At 52.2% G+C, this 24,416-nt stretch overlaps 1 protein-coding gene across 1 annotated transcript in view; it reads left to right on the forward strand.

Moving 5' to 3' along the window:
* The window catches only part of POLR2A (RNA polymerase II subunit A), an 88,794-nt gene that overhangs the window by 50,204 nt on the left and 14,174 nt on the right, over nucleotides 1-24,416 (forward strand). The window contains exons 13-16 of the mRNA XM_063953951.1: nucleotides 7,680-7,774; nucleotides 7,858-8,061; nucleotides 8,145-8,367; nucleotides 8,478-8,661. Of these exons, the coding sequence (XP_063810021.1) occupies nucleotides 7,680-7,774; nucleotides 7,858-8,061; nucleotides 8,145-8,367; nucleotides 8,478-8,661 (706 nt within the window). The remainder of the gene's footprint in view (nucleotides 1-7,679; nucleotides 7,775-7,857; nucleotides 8,062-8,144; nucleotides 8,368-8,477; nucleotides 8,662-24,416) is intronic.

Here is a 24,416-nt window from a genome sequence, read left to right on the forward strand (position 1 = left end):
CCTGTAATACACTGTAATGTGCTATATGTGACTGTGCTGGGCTCCTCTATACTGTCGTGTCATTTATATACCCGTGTTCCCATACAGCTCTCCTCCCTGTAATGTGCTATATGTGACAGTGCTGGGGTCCTCTATACTGTCCTGTCACATATAGACCCGTGTTCCCATACAGCTCTCCTCCCTGTAATGTGCTATATGTGACTGTGCTGGGATCCTCTATACTGTCCTGTCACATATAGACCTGTGTTCCCATACAGCTCTCCTCCCTGTAATACACTGTAATGTGCTATATGTGACATTGCTGGTATCCTCTATACTGTCCTGTCACATATAGACCCGTGTTACCATACAGCTCTCCCTGTAATACACTGTAATGTGCTATATGTGACAGTGCTGGGATCCTCTATACTGTCCTGTCACATATAGACCTGTTACCATACAGCTCTCCTCCCTGTAATACACTGTAATGTGCTTTATGTGACAGTGCTGGGATCCTCTATACTGTCCTGTCACATATAGACCCGTGTTCCCATACAGCTCTCCTCCCTGTAATGTGCTATATGTGACAGTGCTGGGGTCCTCTATACTGTCCTGTCACATATAGACCCGTGTTCCCATACAGCTCTCCTCCCTGTAATGTGCTATATGTGACAGTGCTGGGGTCCTCTATACTGTCCTGTCACATATAGACCCGTGTTCCCATACAGCTCTCCTCCCTGTAATGTGCTATATGTGACAGTGCTGGGGTCCTCTATACTGTCCTGTCACATATAGACCTGTGTTCCCATACAGCTCTCCTCCCTGTAATGTGCTATATGTGACAGTGCTGGGGTCCTCTATACTGTCCTGTCACATATAGACCTGTGTTCCCATACAGCTCTCCTCCCTGTAATGTGCTATATGTGACAGTGCTGGGCTCCTCTATACTGTCCTGTCACATATATACCTGTGTTCCCATACATCTCTCCTCCCTGTAATACACTGTAATGTGCTATATGTGACAGTGCTGGGATCCTCTATACTGTCCTGTCACATATATACCTGTGTTCCCATACAGCTCTCCTCCCTGTAATACACTGTAATGTGCTATATGTGACAGTGCTGGGATCCTCTATACTGTCCTGTCACATATATACCTGTGCTCCTATACAGCTCCTCCCTGTAATACACTGTAATGTGCTTTATGTGACAGTGCTGGGATCCTCTATACTGTCCTGTCACATATAGACCCGTGTTCCCATACAGCTCTCCTCCCTGTAATGTGCTATATGTGACAGTGCTGGGCTCCTCTATACTGTCCTGTCACATATAGACCTGTGTTCCCATACAGCTCTCCTTCCTGTAATGTGCTATATGTGACAGTGCTGGGCTCCTCTATACTGTCCTGTCACATATATACCTGTGTTCCCATACAGCTCTCCTCCCTGTAATGTGCTATATGTGACAGTGCTGGGATCCTCTATACTGTCCTGTCACATATAGACCCGTGTTACCATACAGCTCTCCCTGTAATACACTGTAATGTGCTATATGTGACAGTGCTGGGATCCTCTATACTGTCCTGTCACATATAGACCTGTGTTCCCATACAGCTCTCCTCCCTATAATACTCTGTAATGTGCTATATGTGACAGTGCTGGGATCCTCTATACTGTACTGTCACATATAGACCTGTGTTCCCATACAGCTCTCCTCCCTATAATACACTGTAATGTGCTATATGTGACTGTGCTGGGCTCCTCTATACTGTCCTGTCACATATAGACCTGTGTTCCCATACAGCTCTCCTCCCTATAATACACTGTAATGTGCTATATGTGACAGTGCTGGGATCCTCTATACTGTCCTGTCACCTATACACCTGTGTTCCCATACAGCTCTCCTCCCTGTAATACACTGTAATGTGCTATATGTGACCGTGCTGGGATCCTCTATACTGTCCTGTCACATATAGACATGTGTTCCCATACAGCTCTCTCTGTAATACACTGTAATGTGCTATATGTGACAGTGCTGGCATAATCTATACTGTCCTGTCACATATAGACCTGTGTTCCCATACAGCTCTCCTCCCTGTAATACACTGTAATGTGCTATATGTGACAGTGCTGGGCTCCTCTATACTGTCCTGTCACATATAGACCCGTGTTCCCATACAGCTCCTCCCTTTAATACACTGTAATGTGCTATATGTGATGGTGCTGGGCTCCTCTATACTGTCCTGTCACATATAGACCCGTGTTCCCATACAGCTCTCCTCCCTGTAATACACTGTAATGTGCTATATGTGACAGTGCTGGAATCCTCTATACTGCCCTGTCACATATAGACCTGTGTTCCCATACAGCTCTCCTCCCTGTAATACACTGTAATGTGCTATATGCGACAGTGCTGGAATCCTCTATACTATCCTGTCACATATAGACCTGTGTTCCCATACAGCTCTCCTCCCTGTAATACACTGTAATGTGCTTTATGTGACAGTGCTGGAATCCTCTATACTGCCCTGTCACATATAGACCTGTGTTCCCATACAGCTCTCCTCCCTGTAATGTGCTATATGTGACAGTGCTGGGGTCCTCTATACTGTCCTGTCACATATAGACCTGTGTTCCCATACAGCTCTCCTCCCTGTAATACACTGTAATGTGCTATATGTGACAGTGCTGGGCTCCTCTATACTGTCCTGTCACATATAGACCCGTTTTCCCATACAGCTCTCCTCCATGTAATACACTGTAATGTGCTATATGTGACAGTGCTGGGATCCTCTATACTGTCCTGTCACACATAGACCTGTGTTCCCATACAGCTCTCCTCCCTGTAATACAGTGTAATGTGCTATATGTGACAGTGCTGGGATCCTCTATACTGTCCTGTCACATATAGACCTGTGTTCCCATACAGCTCTCCTCCCTGTAATACACTGTAATGTGCTATATGTGACAGCGCTGGGCTCCTCTATACTGTCCTGTCACATATAGACCTGTGTTCCCATACAGCTCTCCTCCCTGTAATACACTGTAATGTGCTATATGTGACGGTGCTGGGATCCTCTATACTGTCCTGTCACATATAGACCTGTGTTCCCATACAGCTCTCCTCCCTGTAATACACTGTAATGTGCTATATGTGACAGTGCTGGGATCCTCTATACTGTCCTGTCACATATAGACATGTGTTCCCATACATCTCTCCTCCCTGTAATACACTGTAATGTGCTATATGTGACAGAGCTGGGCTCCTCTATACTGTCCTGTCACATATAGACATGTGTTCCCATACATCTCTCCTCCCTGTAATACACTGTAATGTGCTATATGTGACAGTGCTGGCCTCATCTATACTGTCCTGTCACATATAGACCCGTGTTCCCATACAGCTCCTCCCTGTAATGTGCTATATGTGACAGTGCTGGGATCCTCTATACTGTCCTGTCACATATAGACCTGTGTTCCCATACATCTCTCCTCCATGTAATACACTGTAATGTGCTATATGTGACAGTGCTGGGGTCCTCTATACTGTCCTGTCACATATAGACCCGTGTTCCCATACAGCTCCTCCCTGTAATGTGCTATATGTGACAGTGCTGGGATCCTCTATACTGTCCTGTCACATATAGACCTGTGTTCCCATACTGCTCTCCTCCCTGTAATACACTGTAATGTGCTATATGTGACAGTACTGGGATCCTCTATACTGTCCTGTCACATATAGACCGGTGTTCCCATACAGCTCTCCCTGTAATACACTGTAATGTGCTATATGTGACAGTGCTGGGATCCTCTATACTGTCCTGTCACATATAGACCGGTGTTCCCATACAGCTCTCCCTGTAATACACTGTAATGTGCTATATGTGACAGTGCTGGGATCCTCTATACTGTCCTGTCACATATAGACCTGTGTTCCCATACAGCTCTCCTCCCTGTAATACACTGTAATGTGCTATGTGACTGTGCTGGGATCCTCTATACTGTCCTGTCACATATAGACCTGTGTTCCCATACAGCTCTCCCTGTAATACACTGTAATGTGCTATATGTGACAGTGCTGGGATCCTCTATACTGTCCTGTCACATATAGACCTGTGTTCCCATACAGCTCTCCTCCCTGTAATACAGTGTAATGTGCTATATGTGACTGTGCTGGGATCCTCTATACTGTCCTGTCACATATAGACATGTGTTCCTATACAGCTCTCCTCCCTGTAATACACTGTAATGTGCTATATGTGACAGTGCTGGGATCCTCTATACTGTCCTGTCACATATAGACCTGTGTTCCCATACAGCTCCTCCCTGTAATACACTGTAATGTGCTATATGTGACGGTGCTGGGCTCCTCTATACTGTCCTGTCACATATAGACCCGTGTTCCCATACAGCTCTCCTCCCTGTAATACACTGTAATGTGCTATATGTGACATTGCTGGGATCCTCTATACTGTCCTGTCACATATAGACCTGTGTTCCCATACAGCTCTCCTCCCTGTAATACAGTGTAATGTGCTATATGTGACAGTGCTGGGATCCTCTATACTGTCCTGTCACATATAGACCCGTGTTCCCATACAGCTCTCCTCCCTGTAATACAGTGTAATGTGCTATATGTGACAGTGCTGGGATCCTCTATACTGTCCTGTCACATATAGACCTGTGTTCCCATACAGCTCTCCTCCCTGTAATACACTGTAATGTGCTATATGTGACAGTGCTGGGATCCTCTATACTGTCCTGTCACATATAGACCCGTGTTCCCATACAGCTCTCCTCCCTGTAATACACTGTAATGTGCTATATGTGACAGTGCTGGGATCCTCTATACTGTCCTGTCACATATAGACCTGTGTTCCCATACAGCTCTCCTCCATGTAATACACTGTAATGTGCTATATGTGACAGTGCTGGGATCCTCTATACTGTCCTGTCACATATAGACCTGTGTTCCCATACATCTCTCCTCCATGTAATACACTGTAATGTGCTATATGTGACAGTGCTGGGGTCCTCTATACTGTCCTGTCACATATAGACCTGTGTTCCCATACATCTCTCCTCCATGTAATACAGTGTGATGTGCTATATGTGACAGTGCTGGGATCCTCTATACCAGGCATTCCCAACCGCGGTCCTCAAGGCACACCAACAGTGCAGGTTTTAGTGATATCCAGGCTGCTGCACAGATGGTTAAATCAAAATAACTGAGCTACTAATTAAGTCACCTGTGCTGAAGCCTGGATATCACTAAAACCTGCACTGTTGGTGTGCCTTGAGGACCGTGGTTGGGAAAGCCTGCTCTATACTGTCCTGTCACATATAGACCTGTGTTCCCATACAGCTCTCTCCTCCCTGTAATACAGTGTAATGTGCTATATATGACAGTGCTGGGATCCTCTATACTGTCCTGTCACATATAGACCCGTGTTCCCATACAGCTCTCCCTGTAATACAGTGTAATGTGCTATATGTGACAGTGCTGGGATCCTCTATACTGTCCTGTCACATATAGACCTGTGTTCCCATACAGCTCTCCTCCCTGTAATACAGTGTAATGTGCTATATATGACAGTGCTGGGATCCTCTGTACTCTCCTGTCACATATAGACCTGTGTTCCCATATAGCTCTCCTCCCTGTAATACACTGTAATGTGCTATATATGACAGTGCTGGGATCCTCTATACTGTCCTGTCACATATAGACATGTGTTCCCATATAGCTCTCCTCTCTGTAATACACTGTAATGTGCTATATGTGACAGTGCTGGGATCCTCTATACTGTCCTGTCACATATAGACCTGTGTTCCCATACAGCTCTCCTCCCTGTAATACACTGTAATGTGCTATATGTGACAGTGCTGGTCTCCTCTATACTGTCCTGTCACATATAGACCTGTGTTCCCATACAGCTCTCCTCCCTGTAATATACTGTAATGTGCTATATGTGACAGTGCTGGGATCCTCTATACTGTCATGTCACATATAGACCTGTGTTCCCATACAGCTCTCCTCCCTGTAATGTACTATATGTGACAGTGCTGGGATCCTCTATAGTGTCCTGTCACATATAGACCTGTGTTCCCATACAGCTCTCCTCCCTGTAATACACTGTAATGTGCTATATGTGACAGTGCTGGATCCTCTATACTGTCCTGTCACATATAGACCTGTGTTCCCATACATCTCTCCTCCCTGTAATACACTGTAATGTGCTATATGTGACAGTGCTGGGATCCTCTACACTGTCCTGTCACATATAGACCTGTGTTCCCATACAGCTCTCCTCCATGTAATACACTGTAATGTGCTATATGTGACAGTGCTGGGATCCTCTATACTGTCATGTCACATATAGACCTGTGTTCCCATACAGCTCTCCTCCCTGTAATGTACTATATGTGACAGTGCTGGGATCCTCTATACTGTCCTGTCACATATAGACCTGTGTTCCCATACAGCTCTCCTCCCTGTAATACACTGTAATGTGCTATATGTGACAGTGCTGGTCTCCTCTATACTGTCCTGTCACATATAGACCTGTGTTACCATACATCTCTCCTCCCTGTAATACACTGTAATGTGCTGTATGTGACAGTGCTGGGATCCTCTACACTGTCCTGTCACATATAGACCTGTGTTCCCATACAGCTCTCCTCCCTGTAATACACTGTAATGTGCTATATGTGACAGTGCTGGGCTCCTCTATACTGTCCTGTCACATATAGACCTGTGTTCCCATACAGCTCTCCTCCCTGTAATACACTGTAATGTGCTATATGTGACAGTGCTGGAATCCTCTACACTGTCCTGTCACATATAGACCTGTGTTCCCATACAGCTCTCCTCCCTGTAATACACTGTAATGTGCTATATGTGACAGTGCTGGGGTCCTCTATACTGTCCTGTCACATATAGACCTGTGTTCCCATACAGCTCTCCTCCCTGTAATACACTGTAATGTGCTATATGTGACAGTGCTGGAATCCTCTGTACTCTCCTGTCACATATAGACCTGTGTTCCCATATAGCTCTCCTCCCTGTAATACACTGTAATGTGCTATATATGACAGTGCTGGGATCCTCTATACTGTCCTGTCACATATAGACCTGTGTTCCCATACAGCTCTCCTCCCTGTAATACAGTGTAATGTGCTATATGTGACAGTGCTGGGCTCCTCTATACTGTCCTGTCACATATAGATATTAGCTGCTAGCTGGGGGAGGGTGTGTCTGTGCTGGAATCTCCCAGGAGAGCAGTGTGTGTATTTGGCAGTGGGTACCCTGAAAGGTGCTGGGGGGTCCGCTGGCGTAACCCTGTAATCTGCAGGTGGCAGGATATAGTGCTGGGATGCCACCATGTTGGTGCAGCTGGGACCCAGAAGAGTTGGCTTTAGCCTGAACCATTTACCTGAGATCCTGGGAGGAACGTTATTAAACTGACTTTTGGGGAGACCGGTGTTGAACCTGTGAATTATGTAATGTTTTGTAATGGTGTCACATATGAGCTTGTATGGTTTTACATTTACCTGACATTAAGTGTGTAATTCTAAAGCACCTTTCTCCCTTACCTTTGTGAGCGCTGTGTTTTAGGAGGTGCGAGAATAGAGGTGGTCTTCATGTACCCTCACATTGCCTATGAGACTGTAATATGTCATGTGGGGGCATTTCTCTCCCAGGCCACACCATTGGAATTGGAGACTCTATTGCTGATGCCAAGACTTACCAGGATATCCAGAACACCATCAAAAAAGCCAAGCAAGATGTGATAGAGGTGAGGTCCGTACAGCTGCCCCCACCCCGGCAGTGTGCTGGTCTGCCTCAGGTCGTCTTACAATGCGATGTTCTTCTGTGCAGGTTATTGAGAAGGCCCACAACAATGAGCTGGAGCCCACACCTGGAAACACTTTACGTCAGACATTCGAGAATCAAGTCAACCGAATCCTAAACGATGCCAGAGATAAAACTGGTTCATCTGCCCAGAAATCACTGTCTGAGTATAATAACTTCAAGTCCATGGTGGTGTCAGGAGCCAAGGGATCAAAGATCAATATCTCCCAGGTGAGGCCCTGTCTCCAGGGAGAGAGGGGGGGGTGTTCTTAAGGTGTGATGTGCCGGTGTGACAACAAACCTTTCTCCTGTAGGTCATTGCTGTTGTCGGCCAACAAAACGTGGAGGGGAAGCGCATCCCCTTTGGTTTCAAGCATCGAACGCTCCCTCATTTCATCAAGGATGATTATGGCCCTGAGAGCAGGGGCTTTGTGGAGAACTCCTACCTTGCTGGCCTCACTCCCACAGAGTTTTTCTTCCACGCTATGGGCGGCCGCGAGGGGCTTATTGACACAGCTGTGAAAACTGCGGAGACTGGTGAGGTCCATCGGTGATCGTAGTTTTTATACCGTAACCTAATATATAATACAAGACGCTTATGAAAGCCTGTGTGTAAGTCTTTAATCCTCTGCCCCACTTGTAACCAGGTTACATCCAGCGACGTTTGATCAAATCTATGGAGTCTGTTATGGTAAAGTACGATGCAACCGTGCGCAATTCCATAAATCAGGTGGTACAGCTGCGGTATGGCGAGGATGGGCTAGCCGGAGAGGGGGTTGAATTCCAGAATTTGGCTACCCTGAAACCCTCCAACAAATCTTTTGAAAAGAAGTAAGTAATTGCACCCGTGTGGTTATTTCTAGGAGCGGAGTCCATTTAGCTGGAGATTTGGCCGAAAATGAGATACTGTACTGATGGGGAATGGGTGTGATGATGGGGGACATGTAGGGTGCGGGGCTGTACTGATGGGGAATGGAGGTAATGATGGGGGACATGTAGGGTGAGGGGCTGTACTGATGGGGAATGGAGGTAATGATGGGGGACATGTAGGGTGAGGGGCTGTACTGATGGGGGAATGGGTGTGATGATGGGGGACATGTAGGGTGCGGGGCTGTACTGATGGGGAATGGAGGTGATGATGGGGGACATGTAGGGTGAGGGGCTGTACTGATGGGGAATGGAGGTAATGATGGGGGACATGTAGGGTGAGGGGCTGTACTGATGGGGAATGGGGGTAATGATGGGGGACATGTAGGGTGAGGGGCTGTACTGATGGGGAATGAAGGTGATGATGGGGGACATGTAGGTGAGGGGCTGTAATGATACGGGACATGTAGGGTGAGGGGGTGTACTGATGGGGGACATGTAGGGTGAGAGGGTGTACTGATGGGGGACATGTAGGGTGAGGGGCTGTACTGGTGGGTAATGATGGGGGACATGTAGGGTGAGGTGCTGTACTGATGGGGAATGAAGGTGATGATGGGGGACATGTAGGTGAGGGGCTGTAATGATACGGGACATGTAGGGTGAGGGGGTGTACTGATAAGGGACATGTAGGGTGAGGGGGTGTACTGATAAGGGACATGTAGGGTGAGGGGGTGTACTGATAAGGGACATGTAGGGTGAGGGGCTGTACTGGTGGGTAATGATGGGGGACATGTAGGGTGAGGTGCTGTACTGATGGGGAATGGAGGTGATGGGCGGCAAGTAGGGTGAGGGGCTGTACTGATGGGTAATGGGTGTAATGATGGGGGGCATGTAGGGTGAGGGGCTGTACTGATGGGGAATAGAGGTGATGATGGGCGGCAAGTAGGGTGAGGGGCTGTACTGATGGGTAATGGGTGTAATGATGGGGCGCATGTAGGGTGAGGGGCTGTACTGATGGGTAATGGGTGTAATGATGGGGCGCATGTAGGGTGAGGGGCTGTACTGATGGGTAATGGGTGTAATGATGGGGGGCATGTAGGGTGAGGGGCTGTACTGATGGGTAATGGGTGTAATGATGGGGGGCATGTAGGGTGAGGGGCTGTACTGATGGGGAATGGAGGTAATGATGGGGGACATGTAGGGTGAGGGGCTGTACTGATGGGTAATGGGTGTAATGATGGGGAATGGAGGTAATGATGGGGGACATGTAGGGTGAGGGGCTGTACTGATGGGGAATGGGTGTAATGATGGGGGGCATGTAGGGTGAGGGGCTGTACTGATGGGGAATAGAGGTGATGATGGGCGGCAAGTAGGGTGAGGGGCTGTACTGATGGGTAATGGGTGTAATGATGGGGCGCATGTAGGGTGAGGGGCTGTACTGATGGGTAATGGGTGTAATGATGGGGCGCATGTAGGGTGAGGGGCTGTACTGATGGGTAATGGGTGTAATGATGGGGGGCATGTAGGGTGAGGGGCTGTACTGATGGGTAATGGGTGTAATGATGGGGCGCATGTAGGGTGAGGGGCTGTACTGATGGGTAATGGGTGTAATGATGGGGGGCATGTAGGGTGAGGGGCTGTACTGATGGGTAATGGGTGTAATGATGGGGGGCATGTAGGGTGAGGGGCTGTACTGATGGGGAATGGAGGTAATGATGGGGGACATGTAGGGTGAGGGGCTGTACTGATGGGGAATGGGTGTAATGATGGGGGACATGTAGGGTGAGGGGCTGTACTGATGGGGAATGGGGGTGATGATGGACATGTAGGGTGAGGGGCTGTACTGATGGGGAATGGGTGTGATGATGGGGGACATGTAGGGTGAAGGGCTGTACTGATAAGGAATGGGTGTAATGATGGGGGACATGTAGGGTGAGGGGCTGTACTGATGGGGAATGGGTGTAATGATGGGGGACATGTAGGGTGAGGGGCTGTACTGATGGGGAATGGGGGTGATGATGGGGGACATGTAGGGTGAGGGGCTGTACTGATGGGGGACATGTAGGGTGATGATGGGGGACATGTAGGGTGAGGGGCTGTACTGATGGGGGACATGTAGGGTGAGGGGCTGTACTGATGGGGAATGGGTGTAATGATGGGGGACATGTAGGGTGAGGGGCTGTGCTGATGGGGAGTGGGTGTAATGATGGACATGTAGGGTGAGGGGCTGTACTGTTGGGGAATGGGGGTGATGATGGGGGACATGTAGGGTGAGGGGCTGTACTGATGGGGACTGGGGATGATGAGGGGCTGTATTGATGGGGAATGGAGGTGATGATGGGGACATGTAGGGTGAGGGGCTGCAGTGATGGGGAATGGGTGTAATGATGGGGGACATGTAGGGTGAGGGGCTGTACTGATGGGGAATGGGTGTAATGATGGGGGACATGTAGGGTGAGGGGCTGTACTGATGGGGAATGGGTGTAATGATGGGGGGCATGTAGGGTGAGGGGCTGTACTGATGGGGAATGGGTGTGATGATGGACATGTAGGGTGAGGTGCTGTACTGATGGGGAATGGGTGTAATGATGGGGGACATGTAGGGTGAGAGGGGCTGTACTGATGGGGAATGGGTGTAATGATGGGGGACATGTAGGGTGATGGGCTGTACTGATGGGGGAATGGGTGTAATGATGGACATGTAGGGTGAGCGGCTGTACTGATGGGGAATGGGTGTGATGATGGCGGACATGTAGGGTGAGGGGCTGTACTGATGGGGAATGGGTGTAATGATGGGGGACATGTAGGGTGAGGGGCTGTACTGATGGGGAATGGAGGTAATGATGGGGGACATGTAGGGTGAGGGGCTGTACTGATGGGGAATGGAGGTGATGATGGGGACATGTAGGGTGAGGGGCTGTACTGATGGGGAATGGAGGTAATGATGGGGGACATGTAGGGTGAGGGGCTGTACTGATGGGGAATGGAGGTGATGATGGGGACATGTAGGGTGAGGGGCTGTACTGATGGGGAATGGAGGTGATGATGGGGACATGTAGGGTGAGGGGCTGTACTGATGGGGAATGGAGGTGATGATGGGGACATGTAGGGTGAGGGGCTGTACTGATGGGGAATGGAGGTAATGATGGGGGACATGTAGGGTGAGGGGCTGTACTGATGGGGAATGGGTGTAATGATGGGGGACATGTAGGGTGAGGGGCTGTACTGATGGGGAATGGGTGTAATGATGTAGGGTGAGGGGCTGTACTGATGGGGAATGGGTGTGATGATGGACATGTAGGGTGAGGTGCTGTACTGATGGGGAATGGAGGTGATGATGGGGGACATGTAGGGTGAGAGGGGCTGTACTGATGGGGAATGGGTGTAATGATGGGGGACATGTAGGGTGAGAGGGGCTGTACTGATGGGGAATGGGTGTAATGATGGGGGACATGTAGGGTGATGGGCTGTACTGATGGGGGAATGGGTGTAATGATGGACATGTAGGGTGAGGGGCTGTACTGATGGGGAATGGGTGTAATGATGGGGGACATGTAGGGTGAGGGGCTGTACTGATGGGTAATGGGGGTGATGATGGACATGTAGGGTGAGGGGCTGTACTGATGGGGAATGGGTGTGATGATGGGGGACATGTAGGGTGAAGGGCTGTACTGATAAGGAATGGGTGTAATGATGGGGGACATGTAGGGTGAGGGGCTGTACTGATGGGGAATGGGGGTGATGATGGGGGACATGTAGGGTGAGGGGCTGTACTGATGGGGGACATGTAGGGTGAGGGGCTGTACTGATGGGGAATGGGTGTAATGATGGGGGACATGTAGGGTGAGGGGCTGTACTGATGGGGAATGGGGGTGATGATGGGGGACATGTAGGGTGAGGGGCTGTACTGATGGGGGACATGTAGGGTGAGGGGCTGTATTGATGGGGAATGGAGATGATGATGGGGACATGTAGGGTGATGGGCTGTACTGATGGGGAATGGGGGTTATGATGGGGGACATGTAGGGTGAGGTGCTGTACTGATGGGGAATGGAGGTGATGATGGGGACATGTAGGGTGAGGGGCTGCAGTGATGGGGAATGGGTGTAATGATGGGGGACATGTAGGGTGAGGGGCTGTACTGATGGGGAATGGGTGTAATGATGGGGGACATGTAGGGTGAGGGGCTGTACTGATGGGGAATGGGTGTAATGATGGGGGACATGTAGGGTGAGCTGATGTACTGATGGGGAATGGGTGTAATGATGGGGGGACATGTAGGGTGAGGGGCTGTACTGATGAGGAATGGGTGTGATGATGGACATGTAGGATGAGGTGATGTACTGATGGGGAATGGGTGTAATGATGGGGGACATGTAGAGTGAGGGGCTGTACTGATGGGGAATGGGTGTAATGATGGGGGACATGTAGGGTGAGGGGCTGTACTGATGGGGAATGGGTGTAATGATGGGGGACATGTAGGGTGAGGGGCTGTACTGATGGGGAATGGGTGTAATGATGGGGGGCATGTAGGGTGAGGGGCTGTACTGATGGGGAATGGGTGTGATGATGGACATGTAGGGTGAGGTGCTGTACTGATGGGGAATGGAGGTGATGATGGGGGACATGTAGGGTGATGGGCTGTACTGATGGGGGAATGGGTGTAATGATGGACATGTAGGGTGAGGGGCTGTACTGATGGGGAATGGGTGTAATGATGGGGGACATGTAGGGTGAGGGGCTGTACTGATGGGGAATGGAGGTAATGATGGGGGACATGTAGGGTGAGGGGCTGTACTGATGGGGAATGGAGGTGATGGGGACATGTAGGGTGAGGGGCTGTACTGATGGGGAATGGAGGTAATGATGGGGGACATGTAGGGTGAGGGGCTGTACTGATGGGGAATGGAGGTGATGATGGGGACATGTAGGGTGAGGGGCTGTACTGATGGGGAATGGAGGTAATGATGGGGGACATGTAGGGTGAGGGGCTGTACTGATGGGGAATGGAGGTGATGATGGGGACATGTAGGGTGAAGGGCTGTACTGATGGGGAATGGAGGTAATGATGGGGGACATGTAGGGTGAGGGGCTGTACTGATGGGGAATGGAGGTGATGATGGGGACATGTAGGGTGAAGGGCTGTACTGATAAGGAATGGGTGTAATGATGGGGGACATGTAGGGTGAGGGGCTGTACTGATGGGGAATGGGGGTGATGATGGGGGACATGTAGGGTGAGGGGCTGTACTGATGGGGGACATGTAGGGTGAGGGGCTGTACTGATGGGGAATGGGTGTAATGATGGGGGACATGTAGGGTGAGGGGCTGTACTGATGGGGAATGGGGGTGATGATGGGGGACATGTAGGGTGAGGGGCTGTACTGATGGGGGACGTGTAGGGTGAGGGGCTGTACTGATGGGGAATGGAGGTAATGATGGGGGACATGTAGGGTGAGGGGCTGTACTGATGGGGAATGGAGGTGATGGGGACATGTAGGGTGAGGGGCTGTACTGATGGGGAATGGAGGTAATGATGGGGGACATGTAGGGTGAGGGGCTGTACTGATGGGGAATGGAGGTGATGATGGGGACATGTAGGGTGAGGGGCTGTACTGATGGGGAATGGAGGTAATGATGGGGGACATGTAGGGTGAGGGGCTGTACTGATGGGGAATGGAGGTGATGATGGGGACATGTAGGGTGAAGGGCTGTACTGATGGGGAATGGAGGTAATGATGGGGGACATGTAGGGTGAGGGGCTGTACTGATGGGGAATGGAGGTGATGATGGGGACATGTAGGGTGAGGGGCTGCAGTGATGGGGAATGGGTGTAATGATGGGGGACATGTAGGGTGAGGGGCTGTACTGATGGGGAATGGGTGTAATGATGGGGGACATGTAGGGTGAGGGGCTGTACTGATGGGGAATGGGTGTAATGATGGGGGACATGTAGGGTGAGCTGATGTACTGATGGGGAATGGGTGTAATGATGGGGGGACATGTAGGGTGAGGGGCTGTACTGATGAGGAATGGGTGTGATGATGGACATGTAGGATGAGGTGATGTACTGATGGGGAATGGGTGTAATGATGGGGGACATGTAGAGTGAGGGGCTGTACTGATGGGGAATGGGTGTAATGATGGGGGACATGTAGGGTGAGGGGCTGTACTGATGGGGAATGGGTGTAATGATGGGGGACATGTAGGGTGAGGGGCTGTACTGATGGGGAATGGGTGTAATGATGGGGGGCATGTAGGGTGAGGGGCTGTACTGATGGGGAATGGGTGTGATGATGGACATGTAGGGTGAGGTGCTGTACTGATGGGGAATGGAGGTGATGATGGGGGACATGTAGGGTGAGAGGGGCTGTACTGATGGGGAATGGGTGTAATGATGGGGGACATGTAGGGTGAGAGGGGCTGTACTGATGGGGAATGGGTGTAATGATGGGGGACATGTAGGGTGATGGGCTGTACTGATGGGGGAATGGGTGTAATGATGGACATGTAGGGTGAGGGGCTGTACTGATGGGGAATGGGTGTAATGATGGGGGACATGTAGGGTGAGGGGCTGTACTGATGGGGAATGGAGGTAATGATGGGGGACATGTAGGGTGAGGGGCTGTACTGATGGGGAATGGAGGTGATGGGGACATGTAGGGTGAGGGGCTGTACTGATGGGGAATGGAGGTAATGATGGGGGACATGTAGGGTGAGGGGCTGTACTGATGGGGAATGGAGGTGATGATGGGGACATGTAGGGTGAGGGGCTGTACTGATGGGGAATGGAGGTAATGATGGGGGACATGTAGGGTGAGGGGCTGTACTGATGGGGAATGGAGGTGATGATGGGGACATGTAGGGTGAAGGGCTGTACTGATGGGGAATGGAGGTAATGATGGGGGACATGTAGGGTGAGGGGCTGTACTGATGGGGAATGGAGGTGATGATGGGGACATGTAGGGTGAAGGGCTGTACTGATGGGGAATGGAGGTAATGATGGGGGACATGTAGGGTGAGGGGCTGTACTGATGGGGAATGGAGGTGATGATGGGGACATGTAGGGTGAGGGGCTGTACTGATGGGGAATGGAGGTGATGATGGGGGACATGTAGGGTGAGGGGCTGTACTGATGGGGAATGGGTGTAATGATGGGGGACATGTAGGGTGAGGTGCTGTACTGATGGGGAATGGGTGTAATGATGGGGGACATGTAGAGTGAGGGGCTGTACTGATGGGGACTGGGGGTGATGAGGGGCTGTATTGATGGGGAATGGAGGTGATGATGGGGGACATGTAGGGTGAGGGGCTGTACTGATGGGGACTGGGGGTGATGAGGGGCTGTATTGATGGGGAATGGAGGTGATGATGGGGACATGTAGGGTGAGGGGCTGTACTGATGGGGAATGGAGGTAATGATGGGGGACATGTAGGGTGAGGGGCTGTACTGATGGGGAATGGAGGTGATGATGGGGACATGTAGGGTGAGGGTCTGTACTGATGGGGAATGGAGGTGATGATGGGGGGCATGTAGGGTGAGGGACTGTACTGATGGGGCATGGAGGTGATGATGGGGGGCATGTAGGGTGAGGGGCTGTACTGATGGGGAATGGGTGTAATGATGGGGGACATGTAGGGTGAGCTGATGTACTGATGGGGAATGGGTGTAATGATGGGGGACATGTAGGGTGAGAGGGGCTGTACTGATGGGGAATGGGTGTAATGATGGGGAATGGGTGTAATGATGGGGGACATGTAGGGTGATGGGCTGTACTGATGGGGGAATGGGTGTAATGATGGACATGTAGGGTGAGCGGCTGTACTGATGGGGAATGGGTGTGATGATGGCGGACATGTAGGGTGAGGGGCTGTACTGATGGGGAATGGGTGTAATGATGGGGGACATGTAGGGTGAGGGGCTGTACTGATGGGGAATGGAGGTAATGATGGGGGACATGTAGGGTGAGGGGCTGTACTGATGGGGAATGGAGGTGATGATGGGGACATGTAGGGTGAAGGGCTGTACTGATGGGGAATGGAGGTGATGATGGGGGACATGTAGGGTGAGGGGCTGTACTGATGGGGAATGGAGGTGATGATGGGGACATGTAGGGTGAGGGGCTGTACTGATGGGGAATGGAGGTGATGATGGGGGACATGTAGGGTGAGGGGCTGTACTGATGGGGAATGGGTGTAATGATGGGGGACATGTAGGGTGAGGTGCTGTACTGATGGGGAATGGGTGTAATGATGGGGGACATGTAGAGTGAGGGGCTGTACTGATGGGGACTGGGGGTGATGAGGGGCTGTATTGATGGGGAATGGAGGTGATGATGGGGGACATGTAGGGTGAGGGGCTGTACTGATGGGGACTGGGGGTGATGAGGGGCTGTATTGATGGGAAATGGAGGTGATGATGGGGACATGTAGGGTGAGGGGCTGTACTGATGGGGAATGGAGGTAATGATAGGGGACATGTAGGGTGAGGGGCTGTACTGATGGGGAATGGAGGTGATGATGGGGACATGTAGGGTGAGGGGCTGTACTGATGGGGAATGGAGGTGATGATGGGGGACATGTAGGGTGAGGGGCTGTACTGATGAGGAATGGGTGTAATGATGGGGACATGTAGGGTGAGGGGCTGTACTGATGGGGAATGGAGGTGATGATGGGGGGCATGTAGGGTGAGAGGCTGTACTGATGGGGGACATGTAGGGTGAGGGGCTGTACTGATGGGGAATGGAGGTGATGATGGGGGGCATGTAGGGTGAGGGGCTGTACTGATGGGGGACATGTAGGGTGAGGGGCTGTACTGATGGGGCATGGAGGTGATGATGGGGGGCATGTAGGGTGAGGGGCTGTACTGATGGGGAATGGAGGTGATGATGGGGGGCATGTAGGGTGAGGGACTGTACTGATGGGGAATGGAGGTGATGATGGACATGTAGGATGAGGTGATGTACTGATGGGGGATGGAGGTGATGATGGCGGACATGTAGGGTGAGGGTCTGTACTGATGGGGAATGGAGGTGATGATGGGGGGCATGTAGGGTGAGGGACTGTACTGATGGGGCATGGAGGTGATGATGGGGGGCATGTAGGGGGAGGGGCTGTACTGATGGGGGATGGGTGTAATGATGGGGGACATGTAGGGTGAGCGGCTGTACTGATGGGGAATGGGTGTGATGATGGCGGACATGTAGGGTGAGGGGCTGTACTGATGGGGAATGGAGGTAATGATGGGGGACATGTAGGGTGAGGGGCTGTACTGATGGGGAATGGAGGTGATGATGGGGACATGTAGGGTGAAGGGCTGTACTGATGGGGAATGGAGGTGATGATGGGGGACATGTAGGGTGAGGGGCTGTACTGATGGGGAATGGAGGTGATGATGGGGACATGTAGGGTGAGGGGCTGTACTGATGGGGAATGGGTGTAATGATGGGGGGACATGTAGGGTGAGGGGCTGTACTGATGAGGAATGGGTGTGATGATGGACATGTAGGATGAGGTGATGTACTGATGGGGAATGGGTGTAATGATGGGGGACATGTAGAGTGAGGGGCTGTACTGATGGGGAATGGGTGTAATGATGGGGGACATGTAGGGTGAGGGGCTGTACTGATGGGGAATGGGTGTAATGATGGGGGGCATGTAGGGTGAGGGGCTGTACTGATGGGGGAATGGGTGTAATGATGGACATGTAGGGTGAGCGGCTGTACTGATGGGGAATGGGTGTGATGATGGCGGACATGTAGGGTGAGGGGCTGTACTGATGGGGAATGGGTGTAATGATGGGGGGCATGTAGGGTGAGGGGCTGTACTGATGGGGGAATGGGTGTAATGATGGACATGTAGGGTGAGCGGCTGTACTGATGGGGAATGGGTGTGATGATGGCGGACATGTAGGGTGAGGGGCTGTACTGATGGGGAATGGAGGTAATGATGGGGGACATGTAGAGTGAGGGGCTGTACTGATGGGGACTGGGGGTGATGGGGGCTGTTTTGATGGGGAATGGAGGTGATGATGGGGACATGTAGGGTGAGGGGCTGTACTGATGGGGACTGGGGGTGATGAGGGGCTGTATTGATGGGGAATGGAGGTGATGATGGGGACATGTAGGGTGAGGGGCTGTACTGATGGGGAATGGAGGTAATGATGGGGGACATGTAGGGTGAGGGGCTGTACTGATGGGGAATGGAGGTGATGATGGGGACATGTAGGGTGAGGGGCTGTACTGATGGGGAATGGAGGTGATGATGGGGGACATGTAGGGTGAGGGGCTGTACTGATGGGGGAATGGGTGTACTGATGGACATGTAGGGTGATGGGCTGTACTGATGGGGGAATGGGTGTACTGATGGACATGTAGGGTGAGGGGCTGTACTGATGAGGAATGGGTGTAATGATGGGGACATGTAGGGTGAGGGGCTGTACTGATGGGGAATGGAGGTGATGATGGGGGGCATGTAGGGTGAGGGGCTGTACTGATGGGGGACATGTAGGGTGAGGGGCTGTACTGATGGGGAATGGAGGTGATGATGGGGGGCATGTAGGGTGAGGGGCTGTACTGATGGGGGACATGTAGGGTGAGGGGCTGTACTGATGGGGCATGGAGGTGATGATGGGGGGCATGTAGGGTGAGGGGCTGTACTGATGGGGAATGGAGGTGATGGGGGGCATGTAGGGTGAGGGGCTGTACTGATGGGGAATGGAGGTGATGATGGACATGTAGGATGAGGTGATGTACTGATGGGGAATGGAGGTGATGATGGCGGACATGTAGGGTGAGGGTCTGTACTGATGGGGAATGGAGGTGATGATGGGGGGCATGTAGGGTGAGGGACTGTACTGATGGGGCATGGAGGTGATGATGGGGGGCATGTAGGGTGAGGGGCTGTACTGATGGGGAATGGAGGTGATGATGGCGGACATGTAGGGTGAGGGGCTGCAGTGATTGGGAATGGGTGTGATGATGGGGGACATGTAGGGTGAGGGGCTGTACTGATGGGGAATGGAGGTAATGATGGGGGACATGTAGGGTGAGGGGCTGTACTGATGGGGAATGGAGGTGATGATGGGGACATGTAGGGTGAGGGGCTGTACTGATGGGGAATGGAGGTGATGATGGGGACATGTAGGGTGAGGGGCTGTACTGATGGGGAATGGAGGTAATGATGGGGGACATGTAGGGTGAGGGGCTGTACTGATGGGGAATGGAGGTGATGATGGGGACATGTAGGGTGAGGGGCTGTACTGATGGGGAATGGAGGTAATGATGGGGGACATGTAGGGTGAGGGGCTGTACTGATGGGGAATGGAGGTGATGATGGGGACATGTAGGGTGAGGGGCTGTACTGATGGGGAATGGAGGTGATGATGGGGACATGTAGGGTGAGGGGCTGTACTGATGGGGAATGGAGGTAATGATGGGGGACATGTAGGGTGAGGGGCTGTACTGATGGGGAATGGAGGTGATGATGGCGGACATGTAGGGTGAGGGGCTGCAGTGATTGGGAATGGAGGTGGTGAGGGGCTGTACTGATGGGGAATGGAGGTGATGATGGGGGACATGTAGGGTGAGGGGCTGCAGTGATGGGGAATGGGTGTAATGATGGGGGACATGTAGGGTGAGGGGCTGTACTGATGGGGACTGGGGGTGATGAGGGGCTGTATTGATGGGGAATGGAGGTGATGATGGGGACATGTAGGGTGAGGAGCTGTACTGATGGGGGAATGGGTGTAATGATGGGAGACATGTAGGGTGAGGGGCTGTACTGATGGGGAATGGAGGTAATGATGGGGGACATGTAGGGTGAGGGGCTGTACTGATGGGGAATGGAGGTGATGATGGGGGACATGTAGGGTGAGGTGGTGCTGTACTGATGGGGAATGGGGGTAATGATGGGGGACATGTAGGGTGAGGGGCTGTACTGATGGGGAATGGAGGTAATGATGGGGGACATGTAGGGTGAGGTGGTGCTGTACTGATGGGGAATGGGGGTAATGATGGGGGACATGTAGGGTGAGGGGCTGTACTGATGGGGGAATGGGTGTAATGATGGGGGACATGTAGGGTGAGGGGCTGTACTGATGGGGGAATGGGTGTAATGATGGGGGACATGTAGGGTGAGGGGCTGTACTGATGGGGAATGGAGGTAATGATGGGGGACATGTAGGGTGAGGGGCTGTACTGATGGGGAATGGAGGTGATGATGGGGGACATGTAGGGTGAGGGGCTGTACTGATGGGGAATGGAGGTAATGATGGGGGACATGTAGGGTGAGGGGCTGTACTGATGGGGAATGGAGGTGATGATGGGGGACATGTAGGGTGAGGGGCTGTACTGATGGGGAATGGAGGTAATGATGGGGGACATGTAGGGTGAGGGGCTGTACTGATGGGGAATGGAGGTGATGATGGGGGACATGTAGGGTGAGGGGCTGTACTGATGGGGAATGGAGGTGATGATGGGAACATGTAGGGTGAGGGGCTGTACTGATGGGGGACGTATAGGGTGAGGGGCTGTACTGATGGGGGAATGGGTGTACTGATGGACATGTAGGGTGATGGGCTGTACTGATGGGGGAATGGGTGTACTGATGGACATGTAGGGTGAGGGGCTGTACTGATGGGGAATGGAGGTGATGATGGGGGGCATGTAGGGTGAGGGGCTGTACTGATGGGGAATGGAGGTGATGATGGGGGACATGTAGGGTGAGGGGCTGTACTGATGGGGAATGGAGGTGATGATGGGGACATGTAGGGTGAGGGGCTGTACTGATGGGGAATGGGTGTAATGATGGGGACATGTAGGGTGAGGGGCTGTACTGATGGGGGAATGGGTGTACTGATGGACATGTAGGGTGAGGGGCTGTACTGATGGGGGAATGGGTGTACTGATGGACATGTAGGGTGATGGGCTGTACTGATGGGGGAATGGGTGTACTGATGGACATGTAGGGTGAGGGGCTGTACTGATGGGGAATGGAGGTGATGATGGGGGGCATGTAGGGTGAGGGGCTGTACTGATGGGGAATGGAGGTGATGATGGGGGACATGTAGGGTGAGGGGCTGTACTGATGGGGAATGGAGGTGATGATGGGGACATGTAGGGTGAGGGGCTGTACTGATGGGGAATGGGTGTAATGATGGGGACATGTAGGGTGAGGGGCTGTACTGATGGGGGAATGGGTGTACTGATGGACATGTAGGGTGATGGGCTGTACTGATGGGGGAATGGGTGTACTGATGGACATGTAGGGTGAGGGGCTGTACTGATGGGGAATGGAGGTGATGATGGGGGGCATGTAGGGTCAGGGGCTGTACTGATGGGGCATGGAGGTGATGATGGGGGGCATGTAGGGTGAGGGGCTGTACTGATGGGGAATGGAGGTGATGATGGGGGGCATGTAGGGTGAGGGGCTGTACTGATGGGGAATGGAGGTGATGATGGCGGACATGTAGGGTGAGGGGCTGCAGTGATTGGGAATGGAGGTGGTGAGGGGCTGTACTGATGGGGAATGGAGGTGATGATGGGGGACATGTAGGGTGAGGGGCTGTACTGATGGGGAATGGAGGTGATGATGGGGACATGTAGGGTGAGGGGCTGTACTGATGGGGAATGGGTGTAATGATGGGGACATGTAGGGTGAGGGGCTGTACTGATGGGGGAATGGGTGTACTGATGGACATGTAGGGTGATGGGCTGTCCTGATGAGGGAATGGGTGTACTGATGGACATGTAGGGTGAGGGGCTGTACTGATGGGGAATGGAGGTGATGATGGGGGGCATGTAGGGTCAGGGGCTGTACTGATGGGGCATGGAGGTGATGATGGGGGGCATGTAGGGTGAGGGGCTGTGCTGATGGGGAATGGAGGTGATGATGGGGGGCATGTAGGGTGAGGGGCTGTACTGATGGGGAATGGAGGTGATGATGGCGGACATGTAGGGTGAGGGGCTGCAGTGATTGGGAATGGAGGTGGTGAGGGGCTGTACTGATGGGGAATGGAGGTGATGATGGGGGACATGTAGGGTGAGGAGCTGTACTGATGGGGAATGGAGGTAATGATGGGGGACGTAGGGTGAGGAGCTGTACTGATGGGGAATGGAGGTGATGATGGGGGACATGTAGGGTGAGGAGCTGTACTGATGGGGAATGGAGGTAATGATGGGGGACGTAGGGTGAGGAGCTGTACTGATGGGGAATGGAGGTAATGATGGGGGACATGTAGGGTGAGGGGCTGTACTGATGGGGAATGGAGGTGATGATGGGGGGCATGTAGGGTCAGGGGCTGTACTGATGGGGCATGGAGGTGATGATGGGGGGCATGTAGGGTGAGGGGCTGTACTGATGGGGAATGGAGGTAATGATGGGGGACATGTAGGGTGAGGGGCTGTACTGATGGGGAATGGAGGTGATGATGGGGGACATGTAGGGTGAGGGGCTGTACTGATGGGGAATGGAGGTAATGATGGGGGACATGTAGGGTGAGGGGCTGTACTGATGGGGAATGGAGGTGATGATGGGGGACATGTAGGGTGAGGGGCTGTACTGATGGGGAATGGAGGTGATGATGGGGACATGTAGGGTGAGGGGCTGTACTGATGGGGGACGTATAGGGTGAGGGGCTGTACTGATGGGGGAATGGGTGTACTGATGGACATGTAGGGTGATGGGCTGTACTGATGGGGGAATGGGTGTACTGATGGACATGTAGGGTGAGGGGCTGTACTGATGGGGAATGGAGGTGATGATGGGGGGCATGTAGGGTGAGGGGCTGTACTGATGGGGAATGGAGGTGATGATGGGGGACATGTAGGGTGAGGGGCTGTACTGATGGGGAATGGAGGTGATGATGGGGACATGTAGGGTGAGGGGCTGTACTGATGGGGACATGTAGGGTGAGGGGCTGTACTGATGGGGGAATGGGTGTACTGATGGACATGTAGGGTGATGGGCTGTACTGATGGGGGAATGGGTGTACTGATGGACATGTAGGGTGAGGGGCTGTACTGATGGGGAATGGGTGTAATGATGGGGACATGTAGTTTGAGGGGCTGTACTGATGGGGGAATGGGTCTACTGATGGACATGTAGGGTGATGGGCTGTACTGATGGGGGAATGGGTGTACTGATGGACATGTAGGGTGATGGGCTGTACTGATGGGGGAATGGGTGTACTGATGGACATGTAGGGTGAGGGGCTGTACTGATGGGGAATGGAGGTGATGATGGGGGGCATGTAGGGTCAGGGGCTGTACTGATGGGGCATGGAGGTGATGATGGGGGGCATGTAGGGTGAGGGGCTGTACTGATGGGGAATGGAGGTGATGATGGCGGACATGTAGGGTGAGGGGCTGCAGTGATTGGGAATGGAGGTGGTGAGGGGCTGTACTGATGGGGAATGGAGGTGATGATGAGGGACATGTAGGGTGAGGGGCTGTACTGATGGGGAATGGAGGTGATGATGGGGGGCATGTAGGGTGAGGGGCTGTACTGATGGGGAATGGAGGTGATGATGGCGGACATGTAGGGTGAGGGGCTGCAGTGATTGGGAATGGAGGTGGTGAGGGGCTGTACTGATGGGGAATGGAGGTGATGATGGGGGACATGTAGGGTGAGGGGCTGTACTGATGGGGAATGGAGGTAATGATGGGGGACGTAGGGTGAGGGGCTGTACTGATGGGGAATGGAGGTAATGATGGGGGACGT

This window comes from Pseudophryne corroboree, unplaced genomic scaffold (assembly GCF_028390025.1).
Source record: "Pseudophryne corroboree isolate aPseCor3 unplaced genomic scaffold, aPseCor3.hap2 scaffold_504, whole genome shotgun sequence".
In the NCBI taxonomy this organism is placed as follows: domain Eukaryota; kingdom Metazoa; phylum Chordata; class Amphibia; order Anura; family Myobatrachidae; genus Pseudophryne; species Pseudophryne corroboree.